At 36.2% G+C, this 19,727-nt stretch overlaps 2 protein-coding genes across 8 annotated transcripts in view; one reads left to right on the top strand and one right to left on the bottom strand.

Moving 5' to 3' along the window:
* Positions 1-15,811, bottom strand: part of sun1b (Sad1 and UNC84 domain containing 1b) — a 28,274-nt gene extending 12,463 nt beyond the window's left edge. The window contains exons 1-3 of one of the 6 annotated variants that reach the window (XM_052553345.1): positions 15,653-15,799; positions 10,225-10,319; positions 1,025-1,225 (exon numbers count right to left, since the gene is read on the bottom strand). In XM_052553345.1, the coding sequence (XP_052409305.1) occupies positions 1,025-1,225; positions 10,225-10,301 (278 nt within the window). In that variant the 5' untranslated portion in view covers positions 10,302-10,319; positions 15,653-15,799. Of the gene's footprint in view, positions 1-1,024; positions 1,226-10,224; positions 10,320-12,869; positions 14,082-15,652 lie in introns of those variants that run through there. The other 5 variants (XM_052553325.1, XM_052553334.1, XM_052553348.1 and 2 more) reach the window with 5 other exon arrangements.
* A 1-nt stretch (position 15,812) lies between these two features.
* The window catches only part of LOC127954012 (centriolar coiled-coil protein of 110 kDa), a 9,222-nt gene continuing 5,307 nt past the window's right edge, over positions 15,813-19,727 (top strand). Inside the window, exons 1-4 of one of the 2 annotated variants that reach the window (XM_052553351.1) lie at positions 15,813-15,953; positions 17,477-17,658; positions 18,391-18,519; positions 18,826-19,727. The exon at positions 18,826-19,727 is cut by the window's right edge and continues 68 nt beyond it. In XM_052553351.1, coding sequence (XP_052409311.1) covers positions 17,512-17,658; positions 18,391-18,519; positions 18,826-19,727 — 1,178 coding nt within the window. In that variant the 5' untranslated portion in view covers positions 15,813-15,953; positions 17,477-17,511. Of the gene's footprint in view, positions 15,954-16,923; positions 17,333-17,476; positions 17,659-18,390; positions 18,520-18,825 lie in introns of those variants that run through there. The other variant, XM_052553350.1, reaches the window with a different exon arrangement.

Here is a 19,727-nt window from a genome sequence, read left to right as displayed (position 1 = left end):
CAGTTTTCCCTCATTTGTCGCATAAAAATAATAGTAATATTTAGAAAGTAAGGAAAATCTTCCTCCGATAGCTTTTGCAAGTGTGAGAGCAATTTGAATTTGGAAATCCCAGTTCTAATATTCTTATATAAATGATGCTAGGTTTCATAAGGATGCACCATTCAAGATCACATGATCAGACATTTTTGCTAACGGAAGGAATTCAGTTGATCTATATATATACACTTTTAAGATCTCTCGTGCTCACCAAAGCTGCATTGATTTGATCAAAAATACAGTTGAAATAGAATACTGTGAAATAATATCACAATTTAAAGTATATTTAAAGTATATGTTATTTATCCCTGTGATTCAAAGCTGAATTTTCAGCATCAGTGTCATATGGTCCTTCAGAAATCATTATAATATGCTGCTCAAGAAACATTTCTTATTATGAATCCTGAATAAAAGTACTAGTTTCTTAAAAAAAAACACCATCCACATTGCTTAATTAATATTATTCACTGAAAGTGAAAAAAAAATAATAAATACTAACATTACTATACTAGCATGCTTGATTTTGTGGCCCATGAATAAGTACTGGCAGGTAAGTTGTACAAACTTGCTTTAAGTCATGTAAAATATGTGCTGCCAGACTGACTGCACAAACATATCTTTGGGGGAAATTCCCATTTTTAGCATGTTATTCATTATTCTTCATTCATTTAACTCAAGCACTAGCATGTCAGTCATTACAGGACAACCTATCTTACTACTGCACAATGAGATGCTGACTTTCCCTACTCGTAAAGTGATTTAAAAAAATCTATACAGATTTCAATTCAATTAATAATACACTTGAGGTAAAGATATCCACAGTAATGAGATACAGCTTTAAAAGTTGCATTTTCCAATTATGATGAGAGAAACATGCCACTCATCTCACGTAGAAGAGCTGGCACGAGGCTGTGTGTGTTTCTCGATAAGAAGTGATGTTGCACAGTTGGTCTGTTATCTTATACTGCCAGAGAGATGAAGATCTGACCTGCTGACACTGCTGCTGCTGCTGGTGCTGGTCTGCTTGTAGGATTTGTGATTCCCTGTGAGCTCAGTGAGGCTGGTGTCACCGTAAAAACCACTGCTGGTCTGTAGTCTCAAACTACGGCGAGACATTCTGGGCGAGTCGTAGACCGGATTGATTTGGTGCTCCTTCTCAAACTCAAGGGCTGCGGTGGAGTAACTTGAGCTGCGGCGGGGAAACGACATGTAAATTCAAATATTAGATCAAGACAGGCTGTACAAACTATTCTTGGTAAAAGCTGAGGATTACAGTTGCTCATATTTACAAGTTAAATCCTCAGACACCTGCAGTGTGAATTCATTTTACTTCAGCACATTTGCATGGAAAACAATACTGGAAGAGAAATTCAAATTTTGAATTTGAATGAACCGGGAACATTCCAAAAAAGAAGGAACATTATGAACTTTTCAAAGGAATGAATATAGGTTAAAGCTCTCTGGGGATATAATTACAGGTGACTAATGTGAGTTATGCACCTGCCCAAAATCGCCCGGCCCTTAAACCTGGGCGTAGCAGCAAGGGAGTTCACAGTAGAGGCCTACGGCAAATCTACAGGCGTCACAGTCCTCCATCAAAGACAAAGAAGAAACTATTGAGAAGATGACAACTCCACACAAACCTGTCTGCCTCAAAAAATCTGACTTGATTTAAGAAGAAGTTCTTCACTTAAACTCTATTTTATTAATATTACATCATATCAATTTTGGCTAGAGATTAAGCTCTAAATGAATGAATGAGGTATTCAATGGGAAATGATTTGCTGTGGATGCTGCATGTCATGTTGCCATTACCCACCATCAGAGAATCAAGAACATGTTATTAATGTGTCGTCAAAATCAAATTTCCAGTAAACAAAGTTTGGGTTTCCCTGCTCTTGGTCAACGCTCTCAAACTCACTGCTAAACAAACTGAAGTGTGCTTTTATAAACATCAGGATAAAGCGGAACATCTTTAATGGCCTCCCAGCTTCTAGATCTAAACATCACTGAACCCTAACAGGAAGTTCATTTTAGGCCTGGGCGATTAAACGGTAAATTGATCAAACGAGTTAGTTTATCTGAGGATATTTTTGATGAACTGCCAGTTAAGCATTAGGCCAACATTTAAGTGAAAATTAATGGCAGGTAATATGCAGCTTTTTGTTTGTTTGAAACTAGCGGCAACCTCCCGCTCTCTCTCGTGAAACCAAACTGTAATTCATCGACTGGCCGCTTGAGGCCCATAGACTCCCCATGTTAAAATGCCCAACTTTACAGCAGAAAAAACATGCTTACAGCTTGGTGCAAAAAATTATTTTGGTCTATACAGCTAATTTTGCCCTTCATGACAACTGTGAGGGGGGTGAATTTTGTTATAACTTATATTAAGCCTTAAAGTTCTGCATAATTAAGGGCGTGGTCACTTGAATGACAGGTGGATTGCCGTTTTAACGCTGAAGAACAAAGCCTATAGTTTACATAATAAATCATTTTTTAGCATCCAGATATGATGTGAATATGGAAACATTTGGATTTGTGCAGAACGAGAGAGGTCGGCTTCAGTTTTGCTTTTAAATTCATTTTTTTTGGCTTACAACTTTAGAGGATTTGTTTTGGAGAGAAGGGAACTAAAATAACCTAATTTTGTTTTTGTAATGTTTGTAAATATTTTGCTTTATCTACCGGTGTTTTAGTCTACAATGTTCTCAATGTTAATAATAAAATAATAATAATATATTCAAAATAAAATGTGATGTACGGCCTACTAATTTAGGCAGTTTTTTTCTCTTAAAATGCTTATAGGAGTAGCGTTTTTATCCATGCTGCAAACTGCTAATTTTTTATATCTTGAAAAAAATAGGCCTACTGTAATGTCTTTAAAACACTGACAGTATTTTATTTTGTTTAATACATTTGGTCAAGATCTAGAAAAGATGATGCTGTATTGGCTATGAGTAAGCGCAAGATTTTATGCAACTGACCAATATCCTTATCGGTATTGGAGTCGGCCAATAGTTGTTTGTTAACAACTGTATCGGCCAGAAAAAGTCCTATCAGTGCATCCCTAGTTCAAATCGTTTATTCTAGTTTTATAATACTTTATGTTTTTTGTAATTTTGCCATTTAACTGCCTCAGTCCCCATAATGGGCAATAATGTTGACATACATGAAAAAAAGAATGAAAGAAAACAAAGACAAAAATGCAAACAAATCCTAAACTTTTGAAACCAGTATTCAAAAGTATTCAGCATTGGACTTTTTTTAAATCTTGCCAAATAAATCTCAAAAAGGCTAAATCAAACTCGTCATATTACGCGGTGAGCAGAAGTCAATGACTGATTAACAAATCAGATCAGAACAGTATAAAACAAAACAACTGAGCTTGGCACAAGTCAAGCGTAACCACCACAGCAACCAGAACACAAAAAAACAGAACTGAGAAACAGAGCAAACATCTTAAAATGATAGTCCCTTAAAGGCAGTGTCTTCCTGTGAGAAATACCCACTGGTCGTGTGCCACATCAGATCAGCCTGAATGAAACACTCCCTTGAAAACCTAAACCTTCACAGAATTACTAGAAGGCCCTTTATCTTCAGCATGCACACGCTCTACACCTCCAGCCCTATGACATCATACATGTTACAGATCAACTCCTGAAGCATCACTTCTTTGCCCATTTACAGCTGGTTTACTGGAAATGAAAAGGCATTGTTGCACAAAACTTGCAATAATTGTGTTTTATAAATACTGAATTAAATATATTTACTCCATCTAAAGAAACAAACAATGAACTTTTGATTGCTTCCACTGTTAAGTCGCTTTGGATAAAAGCGTCTGATAAATGAATAAATGTAAATGAAAATGTAACTAAAAAATTGAATTCTATTTTTTCCCCTTAAAAATTGTGGTTTAAAAGGCAATAAATTAATAAAACACAAAAAATATCACTGTAAAATTACAATACTTATGGCTGTCTTAATTTATTTTATTTTGAAATGTTAAACAATTGTTAAACCACAAAGTTAATTTTTGATTTTTTTCTTTTAACTTCTGGTAACATAATATTTTACAATAAGGTGTCATTTATTAACATGAACTAACATGAACAATACATTTCTTACAGTACTTATAAATCTTTGTTAATGTTAGATGATGAAAATATACATTTTTAATTGTTTATTTTTTCATGTTAGATCACAGTGCATTTATATTAATTTCTATACAAATTTTTGACAGTCGTTGCACATCAGTATCAGTATGAATGTTGCTTAACACGACAGAGATTTACGCGATTAGCACACTTTTTAGTGCAAACAGCAGGCACAGAAAGGTCAAAGATCGGCCCAGAATCCATCCTCCAAGCGCTGCCATAAAAATCTGATTAGAGAACACCTGGAGCTCTCGGAGAGATTAAGAAGCTCACGGCTCTCCAGTGTGTGAGCTCAGAGGTCAGGGCTTTATTTCAGAGCGCTACTACAGGACCTGAGTGGGGTCAACGTTGATTACTGCATCAGCTGACCCTCTTGACCAACTACTCGCTTCCCACTTACTATCTCAACACTTTAACCCTCTTCCTTCACTTCACTACAAATACTGATTATTCTGGTAAACATTCACTGTCAGTATCTATGTATATGAATACACTGGTTTTAAAATTGCAATGCAAATAAGCCCATAATTATATTGAAAAGCAATGTTATCCAGGTTACACTGTTTTTGTATTAAATACATACTAGGGATGTCAACGATTAATCGATGATCGATTAATTGTCGATAAGAGATGCAATCGATTAAGGCTATCGATGGTCGGTTAACCGATTCAATGTTGGGCTGCGTGCGGCTCATGCGCACTCAACACGTGCGAGCGGCTGTGAGTGACGGTGACGATATATAAAAGCATCATCATTCATTCACAATGTACAAATTAAGCTTTTAATGTGATTTAAACTTTAAAGTACATTAAAATAGAAACAACATAAAAGTTCTTCAACATTAAATGCAATAGAAATGTAGTTACTAATCATTTCATCAGATAACTGTTTTATATCGTGCGCTTTGCAGGGCTGCGGGACACAGTGACAGGACAGGTAGTCTATTCATTCCTACAACTTGTTAATTCATTCCTACGAATTATTAATGTGGCAATTGTCCATGTTTCATTAATTTTGTTCCCTAAATAACCCATGATTTAAGTGAAATAAGGGAACAAATTAATAAATCGAACGAATTCTTAATTCATGAAATCTTTAATTTCCCTTCCCATGTTTACCACAGTAAGAGATGCGAAAACAGTTATTAAAAGCGAAAGATAATAAAATAAACCTGGGAAATTAGAGGGCTAGACTATGAAGATTTAGGAAAAGAAACAATGGCTAAATATACTGAATTTGTGGAAATTCGTGACCAACCGGCAAACCAGAACAAAGCCGCGTAAATGAAGACTATGGGGTCCAAAAGCATGGTCGCGATCTAACATTTTCCAGTTAACCTATTATTCCTCTAATAAACAAAGCTTTTATACCACACTTGTCATAATCAGATCTTATCATTTCTAAATAAATAATTGCTGGATTCAAAACAGCGATTAATAGGCGCTGTGACCGACACATTCCTGGAGCATTCACTGCTGTCACTAAACGATGACGCCGAGCATCGTTCACAAGTTTCTGCATGGACCTGACTAGGGCACAGGTTCTAAGCCCTGGGACAAAATGGGATGCTTTAAGGAAAATTTATAGCCTACTAAGTAATAGGCCCAACATAAAAATAACAATTTGTTTTCATGTTTTTTTTTTTTTTTTTTTTTTTTAAATAGGCTATGCGAAATATATCCGACTTAAATAGGCTAATTAAGATTAACGGATTTAAAACAGAAGTGTGGGCGCTCCATAAGTTCACAAAAAAAAAAAGGATGACAACGCATTCTGTTTGTTTGCTTTATTTTACAAGAGCACAAATCTTCTGTTTTTATTGTGAGTGTGCACAAATGAAAGTAAACACTTTTGCGGAAAATATATATATTTTTTAATGTCTCAGCTGTTTCGATCGCCCCGGAGCCTGCTGCACACGTATATTCTAGCGATTCAAACTTACATCGCAGTCTGTTCATTATCAAAATAAAATGTCAACTAAACATTAAAAGGTTACACTGGTCAGTTTAAATAGACCGTAGTATGCCGGTCCACTCTGCTGTTATGCCAAGGACGTTTTTGCTCATATGAAGAGGATCATCTTTTCCGTCTATATGCGAATGCGTGTTAAGTACAAGCCTAGTTTACATTATAAATAATAGTTTAACATTCAAATACATTGCGAATATGGAAACATTTCGATTTGTGCCGAATGAGACATGAGCAATAACCTCCAAATAAATCTAGCCAAATCCGCGCTCGCTCATCCTCGACTGCACGCATGCACTGTCACGATCTAATGCGCTGTAAGCCGGATTTTAAAAAATCTGACATTTTCTAGGACAGAATCCAGCAGGATCAAATTAATGTGAGCAACAGTGTGTTTTGGTGCAGCAGCGCCGATGTAGTTCACTTAATGTGCAGCGCAGTCACACGCGCTCCACATTTCGGATAATTTTATACAATAATGTCAGTTGAAAACATCGCAATTGTGCTTTAAAATACAACAACGAGCACCACAAAACCATTTAAAGAGGCGCGTTCAGCGTTCTCCGTGCAGGATTGGAAACTGTCAACAAAGTAAAATGACCTCAAAAGTATGGCGCGCTCTCTTCATTTTATCAAATGATCATAATCGCATCTATTCATTTTATAATCCTGCTACTAGCATTTTATTCAGACTAAAACCTCTTTAATTCAAGTGAGAAAGCGTTTTGTGTGTGTGTGTGGCTTTTGCACATCCTGTCATACCGCTGACTGTGTGCCTGCAATAGACGCATTTTGCAGTATTATGGTTAACGATTAATCGATTAATTGATCGTTAATTTAAACGACGATCGATCATGGAAATAATCGAAATTTGACATCCCTAATACATACATTTAAATATTAAAAACTAAATTTCTAAATTTGACATGTTACAAGTGAATACTGGCCATAATATGTAATAACATTATATAATAACTAATAATAATAATAATAATACAATTAAATGTATCACTACATAATGAAAGCTGGATTTAACATTTAGTGCACAAAGATATACAGTATTAGAGCAAAAAGTATTGATGTTAATTATGTAAAACATTATTGGTTCTTACATCTTCCAGAAAAAGAGAAAACTACTATCAGAGGGAAAAGGCGTTGTGGTTATTCAAATCCTGAGTTATCACTTCCTTTACAGCTCAGCTAAAGCAGAACAAAAACACTATTAAGTAACTTCAGTGCATTCAGCACACACACACACACACACACAATCACACAGCTGTCAAACACTCCAGCAGCTGCTGTGTGAGACACTGCAGTGAAACCGACTCAAACTATTCTGGTGCAAGTATTCCCTTCACGCAGGATACATTCCCAACATGCACATCTTCTACAATCCTGCCTAACCTTAGACTAAATCCCTAGACTTCCCAGATGGCCAAATTCAGAAGCAGCTCTATTAAGAAGATTCATATTTCCTGGTGCTTCTGTTGTGTTCTGTCCCAGTTCCACACAGGTTCCTCAGACAAGGCAACACGTCACACACATAATATGAACACAAATACAGAAAACAAGTACAACGCTCGATACACTGCAAACAACTTCATGCAATCAGCCGTCAAACAGAAACTGCACTGACCGTCTGCCAAATGAGGGTAAATACCGCTTTATTTACTCGCCGTTTCATCGGTAATTCTACTAGTTACAACATAACGTTAACTTTCAAGTTAAACTGAATTACATTCATCCCTGTTCTGATGTAAGTGAGAAGACACATTTTTTTGAAATAAGAGAACAAAGATGAACAATGAGTACAAATATTTTGCCAGAGGCTGCACGACTCAATGAGGAAAGATTAGTAAATAGTTGTATTGTGACAGGGACAAATATCTAATTTAATAATAATAATACAAAATTATATATATATATATATATATATATATATATATATATATATATATATATATATATAAAAGAACACTAGATTCACTTTTAATAATAATAATAATAATAATAATAATATTAACAACAAGAATAATTGCTCTCTGTCAAATGATACATGGCCTGATATTGGTAGGATTGTCAGAATCACAATTTTGTAACGGGCTAGTACATCATTAATATTGATTTTTCTGGCCTGCTGTCCCTGAGGCCTTTAGATTCCCCTCTGACTGCATTCATCTCAATTCATCTCAAAAGGGATTCAGTAGTTTTCTCAAAACCTCAATGTGCATGTGTTGCTCTTTGTACGCATGTCTTTCCCTGTCTGACACGCACGAGTATCTCTAATTCGTCACGTCCCTCCGAGTGCCAGCGACAGATGGCTCAACGGTTTATCACTCGATCTTTTTACCACGGTTTCTGCCTGAAGGCCACAGTCGTGCACCTCACACGGACACACTCCAGCGCTCAGCCACAGCCAATGAGACCAGAGCGCTCCCAGTAAACATAAACAAGTAAACATTCCTGAGTTAAACACAGATGTTTAGACCAATCTGAAAAAGGATCCAGACACTATGTTATATAAAATCAAAAATATAAAATAACAAATTTAGAATATTAAATAATGCTAAGTAACTAAAAATAAACCAACAAAATTATTTAATATTCTGAATTTGTTATTTTATATTTTTATTTAGATTTTAGTATATGTTTTTTTTTTCTTATGGGCATTTGTTATTTTCTATTAGTTATTATTAATTAAAACATTTTTTGTAGCAGGAAATCATTAAATAAAACATAAGTTCAAATACATTTAAATTAAAAACAATGCAGACACGCTTATTTTAATATTATTTAAATTTGATTATTATATATTTTCATCTTTTAATTTTAGTACAGGTTTTAGTGATTTTGTTAGTGGTATTTGCAATTTGTATTATTCTGGAGGCATTTGTCTTTAGTGTTATTATTATTAATATTATTTCATATTTGCATTTCAGTTTTAGTTGTATTAATTCTAGTGCTTCAACTTTAATCTCATTTATGTTCAGTACATACCAAGGCAACTTTTCTAAAGTTTTTTTGAAAGTTTTACGTCTAACATTTTTATTTTACTTTATTTCAATCACTAAACATTATTATTTTCAGTTAAGTTAACTATAATCTATCTGTCTATAGTCTAACACTATCCAGGCAACTGAAACCTTAAAATATTTTTGCTATTATTGCTATAAATAAATACAATATAAAATAATCATTAAAAATTAAATAAAAGTAAATAAAGGTTTAGTCAAGAAGTCAGTTTTTAAGTTAAGTGAACTTTTATAAATAAATACTGCTGCTTTCATGGAATGGCAATTACACATTACACAAATCAGCTTTTTATCACTTGAGTTTTGAAATTTATAATGTGTAAGAACCATTCAAACTCAAACTCATTTCAAACAGCGGTTCCCAAACTCCAGCTCCCATTTCAGATCCACTCAAACTCTTGCTACTCCTGGTTCACGGACCCGAGGCGAGCGCCGGCTCCGACACAACAACCTGCATGATTTCAGTGGAAACGTGGTATCAGTCAGTGCAATGAGTGGGGTACAAATCGTTATCTGCATACCAACGTCAATACGTCTGCGCTGTTTCTGCTCAGCACACTATTTTCTGCAAAGCATCCAACCAAGGGTAATATTACACAAATTCACGTTACCGAGCCATTCGATATTCAGTGTAACTTCATAACTCGCCTGGGGTCATCAACTGTGAAAGCAGAAGCACCACACCTGCACGCCATCATCCAGCCCAAATAATACTCTACTGTACATTTGACTTGAATATAACTGTTGAATAATGATTCAAACACAGATTTTAATGTCTTCCAGTTGGAACTAGTGAAGTTCTTTGTCTACAACCACGAGCTCACAAGACTTGAGCAATAAACAGGTTTAACCTGACATGGAAATCCTTAAACAGGCTAAATTCAGGATTATTTGCTGAATATCAGAAGTTCGTGAGTGGTTACACAAATCTCTGTATGGTTTACTGGAGGTGAGATGCGTTAGACAGAACAAACGTAGAAAGTGCACTGCGTTTCCACCAGCAAGTGTTTCTTCATTCTCACAGTGATCTCACCTGAGTGAATAGGTATATCCCGTGTTATCTGGAGTACAGTGAGGAGGAGTATACGTGTGCAGAGGGGAAAAATCCATGGTTACTCGCTGAGCACGCTGTGAAGATCAAACCAGATGTGAAGAGCAGACTTCTGAAACTACAGCAACAGCTAACGTGTGATGATGGGTGTGACTTCAGTGTAGAAACATCACAGTCACACCCTTGAAAGCATGCACACACACACACACACACACAGTCTGCGGTTCAGCCTGCCTCTGGGAGGAATCCCGATCAGCAACAACTTTAGTTTAAAGGTTTAGTCTGATTCAGGTGACTGAACACAAAGCTAGTGGTAACTATAGACAACACCTCTTTCAAAGTAAAAACTGTGCTCTTTAATGTGAAAACACTTCATCTGATATTGCCAATCAAACAGGAAGTGACGGACCACACCTACACCTACAAAAATCACCAACACTGTCCAGTGTGACTCAGGACAGCGAGAGCACAGAAACTTTAACATGTATTGCATTTACACAGATATAGTTTTCTAGAACTTATCTAGCCAGTCATGATTACTAAAGGAAGACTTTTAACATATTTATAGAAACTGCACTCACAAAACGCAATTCTCAGGCTGTTAAATATCATTTTATAGCTGAGCATTATTAGCTACACTTATATTCACTATAGAATATTTGGTAAGAGTTCATATAAAAAAAAAAAAAAAAAAAAATACAATTAAATAATTAGGTATCATGAACTAAAAAAAAAAAAGAGAAAAAATGTTCACTTAGAAACTGCTAGTAAATTTCACAATAACAAAGAAACAACAAGAAATAGGTTTAATTAAACTTAATTAAAAATATATTTTATAGGGGTGTAACGGTTCACAAAATTCACGGTTCGGTTCGATACGATACACTGATGTCACGGTTCGGTTCGGTTCGGTTCGATACGTTTTAGATACAGCAAAATGTAAAAACATCTCAACTTTTCAGAATGCCGCAAGCGCACCGCGGGTCATGTGACAAGAACCAACCAATCAGCTTCATCCTTTCCCGTAACAACGTTGAGAGCTCAGCCAAGATGAAGGAACAGCTGATCATAGTTGTATATGGATTGCAATTTTGAAATAAATTCAGTAACAGAGCTACTGCAATCGATTTTTAGAGCTGCAAATCCATTTATCCTTCGCTGAAATTTCCGCGTCTCATGGAGAGAGCACGTCATTGTTGCTTAGCAAAGACAGACGCCTCATGAGCGCTTCTGCCCGAGCGCTTTGGAAAGGAGGAGAAAGACGCGCTTAGCGTTTTCCATGCGTTTTTAGGCACGATATGTGAACGGCCCCTAAGGCGCTCGCTCACTCAGCACGCGCTGAAGGCTCGTTGCAAAATGTCGAATGCCTTTAACAGACCAGAAATATAAGATCCTAAAATAACCAACAGGTCTGGTGTTTGGGTTGGATTCCCTGTAAGCTATAGTGTCTAAATGCTGCAGGGATATTTTGCTGCGTGCATGTTTCTCCTTTTTTTCGTCTTTTCCCAGATAGTACTGACGCATATATCCCAGATATTCCCGCCGGTTTTTTTTTTTTTTTTTTTTTGTATTCCCGCTGGTGTACCCTGTCATGTTGCAGATGCGACATACCGTTGTTTTTTATCCACCACTCTCTTGCCATCACCATTATAGCTTAAAGGGAATCCAAAGTGCACCCAAACACCAGACCTGTTGGTTATTGGAGGATCTTCTCATTTCTAGTCTGTTAAACGCATTGGCTATTTTGCAACGAGCCTTCAGCGCGTACTGAGTGAGCGAGCGCCTGCTGAGTAGCCTAACATAAACATATAAGATGGTGTTTTTTTCTTCTTCGGGAGTGTCAGGGGCGTTGCCTGTTACGTTGTTTGGGTTATTGGGCTACCTTGTTGAACGCATATCATTATATTTCTTTCTCTCTCTTTTTTTTTTTTTCAAATATAATTAATTACTCCAACGAACCGTTCGGTATACATAATGCGTACCGCGTACCGAACCGAAAGCGTCGTACCGAACGGTTCAATACGAATACGCGTATCGTTACACCCCTAATATTTTATTAACAGTGTAAATATACGCAATGTTTGTACAGTGATTATTAATATTATATTTATGCATTTACCAAGTTTTAAATAAATATATCATAATTAAATAAACATTAATATCAGGCAAGTATGCACAAAAATGAATCACCGGTGAACAAAAGTATATTTATAAATTAACATTAACCTGAGTATCTTAAGATTGCTTAATAAATGATGTAGGCACAAAGTTGCAGTTGTTAGTTCATGACACCCTGCATTAACTAACAAAATCTAACTTTACTGTAAAGTGCTACTTAAATTTCCATGAAACTTTATCATTTTATTCAATCACAAGTTTTGGTTTGTTTAGTCATCTTTAGACTAGCAGAGCTTAAACTAACCTAAAAAAAAGTAAGTGTTTAACTTTAAACTTCAACTAATTATCTATAAGTCCTAAACTCATAATGAAGTTGACATGAAGAATCAGCTGGATCAAAACTGTCCGGACCTTTTCAAAAATGCTGAATCACAATTATCACAATATTCAGATAATAATAACAATACACTGCATTACCCAGAGTCGAATATCATGTTTATTTTGTTTACCTTTCCTCTAAATGCATGCTTCGACATTCTCAAAACCAGAGGAGATCCAGGAAACCACTCTCCAACACCTAAGAGACAGGCTGAACGTCCAGAGAAAATCTTTCCCACCTTTTTTTTTCTGGTCTAAAACGCACGTTTCACAAGCCCAAACAAGCACAGCAATGTATCAGACACAATAGTGTAATAAAACAAGTCAACGGTGGAAAAACAAAAACCATGAGCTCCTTTCTTTTGTGCATAAACACAAGACAAAAAAGTCCTGATTTATGTCTTCTTGATCAGTTGTCAAACCTTCACGCGCACCTGCAGCGCTATCTCTTGTGGAAAAGGTGCATTTGCATTTATAAACAAGATAGACGCACAGCTCTCCAGATTTGACGTGTCTGCTACATTTGGGATTGCAACATTGGCTGCGTCTCAAAAACTAGTGAGCCGCCTAAATAGACAGCACATTTGGGAATCGCAGTCGTTAAAATCGAGCCGTGTATGCTTCTGACAGAACTTTCGATTCGATGCACGAGAAGTAATAACTCGATTTCATTGTTCAGAAGGAGTCTACAATGCTGACTATGTAGGCAGCTCACTAGGGTTTGACACACACAGCCTTGGATTGCTCCACCGTATAAGCGCAGTTATTTTATCTAAACGCGTAAAGGGGTTTCTACGCACTTAACTAGTGTTTACATTTTAAGGATTGTATTATATATCATATTTCTTACAGAAATAAAGCCCCGGATGAGGGAATGACAGTTAATCCAGGGCCATGTTTTCTGTCAAGAGTTTGGAAAGAAAGGAGCTTCACTGACTGTCCACCAAAGATTGGATTCTAAAATACACTTAAAATATAAATATATCTGTGCATAGGACTTGAATTAAATCATAAATAACAAGGAAATATCCCAGCACTTGCCAGTTTGACCCTCAGTTTCTATAATCTCTTGTTGTTTTGAACGTAGTCCCGTTCGGAAATGACAATCCGGTTCAAGGATGCGCAAAATCCGCGCCGCATCTCGACGGGAATTTAAAGATGAAACACACAAAAAAACGGAAATAACTGCGCATCCAAACAACAGATCCTAAATCCTCGATCTTCGTGGGAATAGGCAAAAGTTAGGAGTTTGACTCAAGATTAGTACAAGGAAAATCCCAAAATGGCTTCCACAACAGAGTAAAGCCAGACGGGATGAAGTCGTCCCTCCTTTTTTCCAGACTCGACTGTCAATCAAGCGACATACTTTAAATCTATTGGTGGAAAAGACGCGAGTCACGCCTCCCCGCTCTACGTCACACAGCCTCGGCGATGAGGATTCAAAAGCGCTCGCCAGTGAAGCTGTGAACACACGCACTTCAGCCTGCAGCGCGGTGATTACGGGCTTTTGGAGGTAAAATAGGAAGATAATACATGGAAAGAGAGCTTGTTGCTCAGTCTTTACGATTAAATACCAAATGCAATTTTTAAAAACAACCTGAACCTGACTTAACAGTCTCTGGCAAATCTGTTAACATTTTGCCCTGTCATTTTTCTCTGTTTGCTCATAAAATACACATTAAAAGAAAAATGCAATTCGATTCCTCCAAAAATAACTTAAACATATTTGCATAGTCTTTTATATTGTAGGCAATTTTAAAATTAAAAAAACAACTCATAAAGTAAAAAAATGCAAGGTTTTAATTATAAGTATAACTTGTTTAATATTTATAAAATCCCAGATATCTTTATTTGCCACTGACTCACGTATTGGAAGACTGATTAATGAGATCAATTCATCCAATTTTTCTTTGCCAAACAATTGTGCCAAAGTTTAATAGCAGCCACACACACACCACACACACACACACACACACACACACACAGAGAGAGAGAGAGAGAGAGACAAGAAAAAATAAAATAAACAAAAAAAAACTGAAAACCACAAGCCTTGCAATATTAGGCAAAGCAATTCCAAAGCTGACTCAAACGGGAACATAATTTTTCTCTAGTTTTGGCACACAATAACAGCCATTAAACAATCAGTCAATCGCACCATACTTCAAAAACAATCCACTTCTCTTTACAAATCACAAACCAAACCGTGTCACTTTATGTGAATACAGCTAACTTACACAGAACACAACAGAGACTGTCATTGATCCCCAAAGACAAATTCAGATGCCAAACACCGCAAATGTGGTCAAATGCTTTGCAATCATTATGAATATAGAGCAGATACACAACTGTAACCCAATTATTTCTCAAAAAATAAATTATGGACCCCCAAATGATTCTTGAAATGCAGATCTTACAGTTGGCTCACAGTCTACAAGTGAAACTTTAATGCAATCTTTCACACAGTGTACAGGTTAAAGTAAACCACAGCAACCCAATGAATTGCATGATCAGATTTATGGGTCTTTCTGTGATATTTCATGACTTTATTCAGTAACTAGTGCTCAAGGCCAAACACACGGAGCAACAGCGCCATCTACTGCTCTGACGGAGCACTGCTGCAGCAGTCTGAAGGGTGAAGTACACCACCACACAGGGTGGAGTTACCAACGTGATATTATAGCTTACAATTCAAACTCACTGCTGCTAGACAACAAACGAGACTTTAAAGCAAACTTAGGTAACGTTATAATGCCGTTATACAATAATTTAAGATCTACTAACAGTAGAATAGAGGTAGAATTTAAAACTTTATATATTTGAAACTGTGTCAGCCTGTTCACTATTATTTAAAAGTGTCAGATAATCACACTGAATAACAAAATAGGTTATGTCAGTTTAATTGCTAATCACTCACTGTTTCTGTCTTCCTGAGGTAAGTTGCGTTACTTCTGCAAACTCGCCCAGGCGGCGGCTGTCCAAGTCCACCGCTAAAGTCCTTCAAATACAAACGGTCGACTTCTAATGCGCGTGGAAATCGACGACTCGGAGGGTTTCTGAAAGTTCACTGTCTGTCTGTAAATTCATCGAGAGTGAAGTTAAACGGCATCTCCACACGATCATCCACGGCACGGACTGACCACCAGTGAGTTTGAGGTTTGAGCAGGGACTGGAGTCTGGCGCGCAGCGGAAAACCCCGCCCACAGCAACCGAGGCGCGTGAGTCACCAAGATACTGGAAAACACATCAGTCACTTACCATTTTTTTTTAATCGTGTGGTTTTCCCCCTTGGTTCTTCGTATATTGTTTATATGATGTATTTTATTGTTTATGTAATCTGTATACACACACATACATGAAAGAAAGTTAAGAAATAAAAATTATCTATATTATACATGCACACCTACCTAAAAACTTTTTTGATTTAACAAAAAAAGGTAAATATTATATGCATGTATTATATGTATATTTTTTAAATATAAATTATATATATATATATATATATATATATATATATATATATATATATATATATATATATACATACATATATATAACACACACACACACATATACATAAAAATATTTGATTGAACAAGAAAAAAATAAGTATATATATATATATATATATATATATATATATATATATACATACATACATGGAAAAATAGTTTAATTGAAATGATAATATTTAATCTAAAATGTAATTTTAATTATAAAAATACAGACATATATGAAAAAATTATATATATATAACAAACAATTGTTCATAACAGATTAGTAGAGGTGTGTGTGTATATATATATATATATATATATATATATATATATATATATATATATATATATATATATATACACCTCTACTAATCTGTTATGAACAATTGTTTGTTTATTTATTTATTTATTTAAGAATTGCCTTTTGAAATTGTTAATTGTGAATATTGCAACCTTCCTTATTTAGCCTTTTAAAAGTTACATATTTATAAATAGTTATATTAGCGAGTAATGATTAATACAACAGGAAAAAGCATGTAAAAAAGTATTTTATTTAATATTAAAAAAGTTAAATTGAGTACAACGAACGTCTTCTTGTTGTTTAATACTGTATTTAATCATTCATTCCATTATTCATTATGTATGTACCTTATTCTAATTCTATCATTTCATTAAAAACATTGTATCCATATTAGCGGAACCATCTCGTGAATTTATAGGCCTGCTACAGTAAGATAATGTGAAAATGAATCTGTACCTAAATGTATCCGGTGTGAAGGAATCTTCCGGTGGCTTCACGTCCGTCCAAATGAACGGAGAGAATGACGGCGAGTGAACGGGGCGGTGCTGATGATGCTGATGAAGACCGTGCAGGACAGATCAGAGCCACCGTGTAGTCTTCTGCGTCATCTGGATACACACTAATCTAGTTTCCTAGCTTTGTTATCATTCTCTATTTACGTCCAATGAACATCAGCACAGCGACATCTTACAGAGTCACAGTCGCATCTGTGGTAGACGGAAGATTTTCTGTTGGTGCACTCTTATGTCATTTCTCTTATTTACTCAAACAGAAGCTCTGGCCTGCGTTGCGATAAAAGGTAGGCTGGGTGCTGAGATTTTAACATATGTGCACGGTTATCTAAAAATGCATTTTTACTGATAAAAGTGCAGAGGAATGCAGAGCTGTTAATTATCTACAGCTTACTTGCTTCTATACATAACACTTGCATTTCAATATTCAGGCTACTCCAGCTGTGTAGAGCGCTGTGGAGAAATCATGGACAGCTACGAGGATTTCTGCGCGCGCATTCTGTGTGAGCTGCTGGCGGAAATGATGCGAGAGAAGAGCTGCAGTACCGCACCTGCTCGAGGGGTGGCGCACTCGCTCGTCTGCTTTCATGGCAGGCCGCTTTTGTCTCCAGTTGTGAGTACAACACATGATAAATGATATTTTACAAGAGAACGAGAGAGTCAGACATGCTGTAGACTCTCAGAAAAAGGTCCCAATATGTACACTTTATGTCCTAATATGTACTTTTTGAATTGCAAATATGTACCATTTAGGAGGAATAATGTACAAAGATGTACCTTTATACCTTTTTTCTGAGAGTGTAGTTTGATTAATTATGTCTCATGAAGTTTAATGTTACAATGCACAGTGCACAATTAATTTCCGGTAACACTTTAGAAAAAGGTTTCATTAGTTAATGTATTAATTAACACGAACAAACAATGAACAATACATTTATTAATGTATTTATTCATCTTTGTTAATGCTAGTTAATTAAAATACAGTTATTCATTGATAGTTAATGCTTATACACAGTGCATTAACTAATGTTAACAAGCACTTTTGATTTGAATAATGCTTTAGTAAATGTTGAAATTAACATGAATCAAGATTAATAAATGCTGTAGAAGAATTGATCTTGCTTAGATCATGTCAGCTAAAGTAGTTAACTAACATTATCTAATAGAACCTTATTATAAAGTGCTACCAAATTTTCTTTGTAATAATAAACTTTAAAACTCAAAAGAAAGTCTAAGCAAAAAAAAAAAAAAAAAAAAAAAAAGTTTGAGTAGCACCTTCAAGATAATTGTCTCTTATTTTCAATTGTCTAGGAAAATTAATATTATCTGCATTGTGTTTTTCCAGCTAAGTGAGAAACAAAGAAGGGAGATGGCTGAATACAGGAAAAGAGCTTCACAAATGGACGCAGAGAGACAGATTCATCACAACAAAAACCTCCTCAGTCAGATTCAGACCATTCTTTGGACCGATAAGGTAAGAAATTTAGTATTTCCTCAATTATAGGCACTTTTATGTCCTATATGGACTTACTTATTTTTATTAAAACAAATATATTTACATTTATTTTCAAGTCTTTGGAACTTTGACCCCTTGATAATACATATTTGTAATCATTTTATGATTTAAAAAAAAGTCCAGATATTAAACATACCATTCTATAACATAGCATTGTAATATATTAGGTGAATATAACAGATTAGGTGAGAATATATGTACATCTTTTAAAAAAACATATTTGTTGCATATTTACTGTCATATCTTTTTGCACTTATGTAATAGCCTCCAAAAATATTGGACATGCCGAAGTTTTCAGAGCAGTGCCTGACTCCATCTCCAAAAACAGACTCCAGGAATGGTTTTGCAGCACTAGATAATGCAAATCTTACACCTACTGGGGCCACAGAGCCGTACATCTTCTCTAGTCAGCAACCAGTGACCCCTTCAGCTGTTCAGAGAGAGAAATCTGCAGAAGAAAAACAAATGCAAGAGCAATCTGAAGCAGAGGGAGTTTGTCTGCAGAACCTGCTGAAGAAATCACGTGAATTCATCAAAAAAGAGCAAGGTAAACAGGGGTCAAAGGTCAACAAAACGGTTGATCCACGCCCGTCGGATGAAGAACACAGCTGTTCTTTGGATGGGACTGCATCTGGTTTACCCTTTTATATTTCCTCAGCAAACCAAACCTCTCCCAGTAACCTGACAGGCCCAGAACCTGCTCTAAATGCCAGACCCCACCGCGGACGTCCTCGTCCCATTTCTGCTGGCAGTGTCTTCTTTTCTTTCCCTGAAAACCCCAATCAACTGAAAATTACAGCACATGCAAGGCCACAGGAAGGAAAGACAATCGCGACGCAGGAAAGCAAGCTACTCGGAGTGGAAAATGTGAGTATGGGTCGATATGATGATCACCCCGGGTTGAACGAGACCGTGGGACGATTAGAAACATCTCCAGTGGGTCCTGAACTCACAAGCCCTCCGTTTCGAAGGAGATGCCACACACTGGATAGCCATCTGTCCTCAAACCATCAGAGGCCCGTCATAGACCGGAGCCAGGAGAGAATGCCTCGGTTTATGGCCGGGGTCACTGCGAGAACGCCCACTCGACTGTCTCCTCCTTCACCCATGAACAAGACTTTCACACGGGACAGTCCCACAGCAGCATTCATGGGGTCCGGAACCAC

This window comes from Carassius gibelio, chromosome A3 (genome assembly GCF_023724105.1).
Source record: "Carassius gibelio isolate Cgi1373 ecotype wild population from Czech Republic chromosome A3, carGib1.2-hapl.c, whole genome shotgun sequence".
NCBI classification, from domain to species: domain Eukaryota; kingdom Metazoa; phylum Chordata; class Actinopteri; order Cypriniformes; family Cyprinidae; genus Carassius; species Carassius gibelio.
The sequence above is the reverse complement of the archived record's forward strand: the minus strand, read 5'-3'. Positions and strand labels throughout refer to the sequence as shown.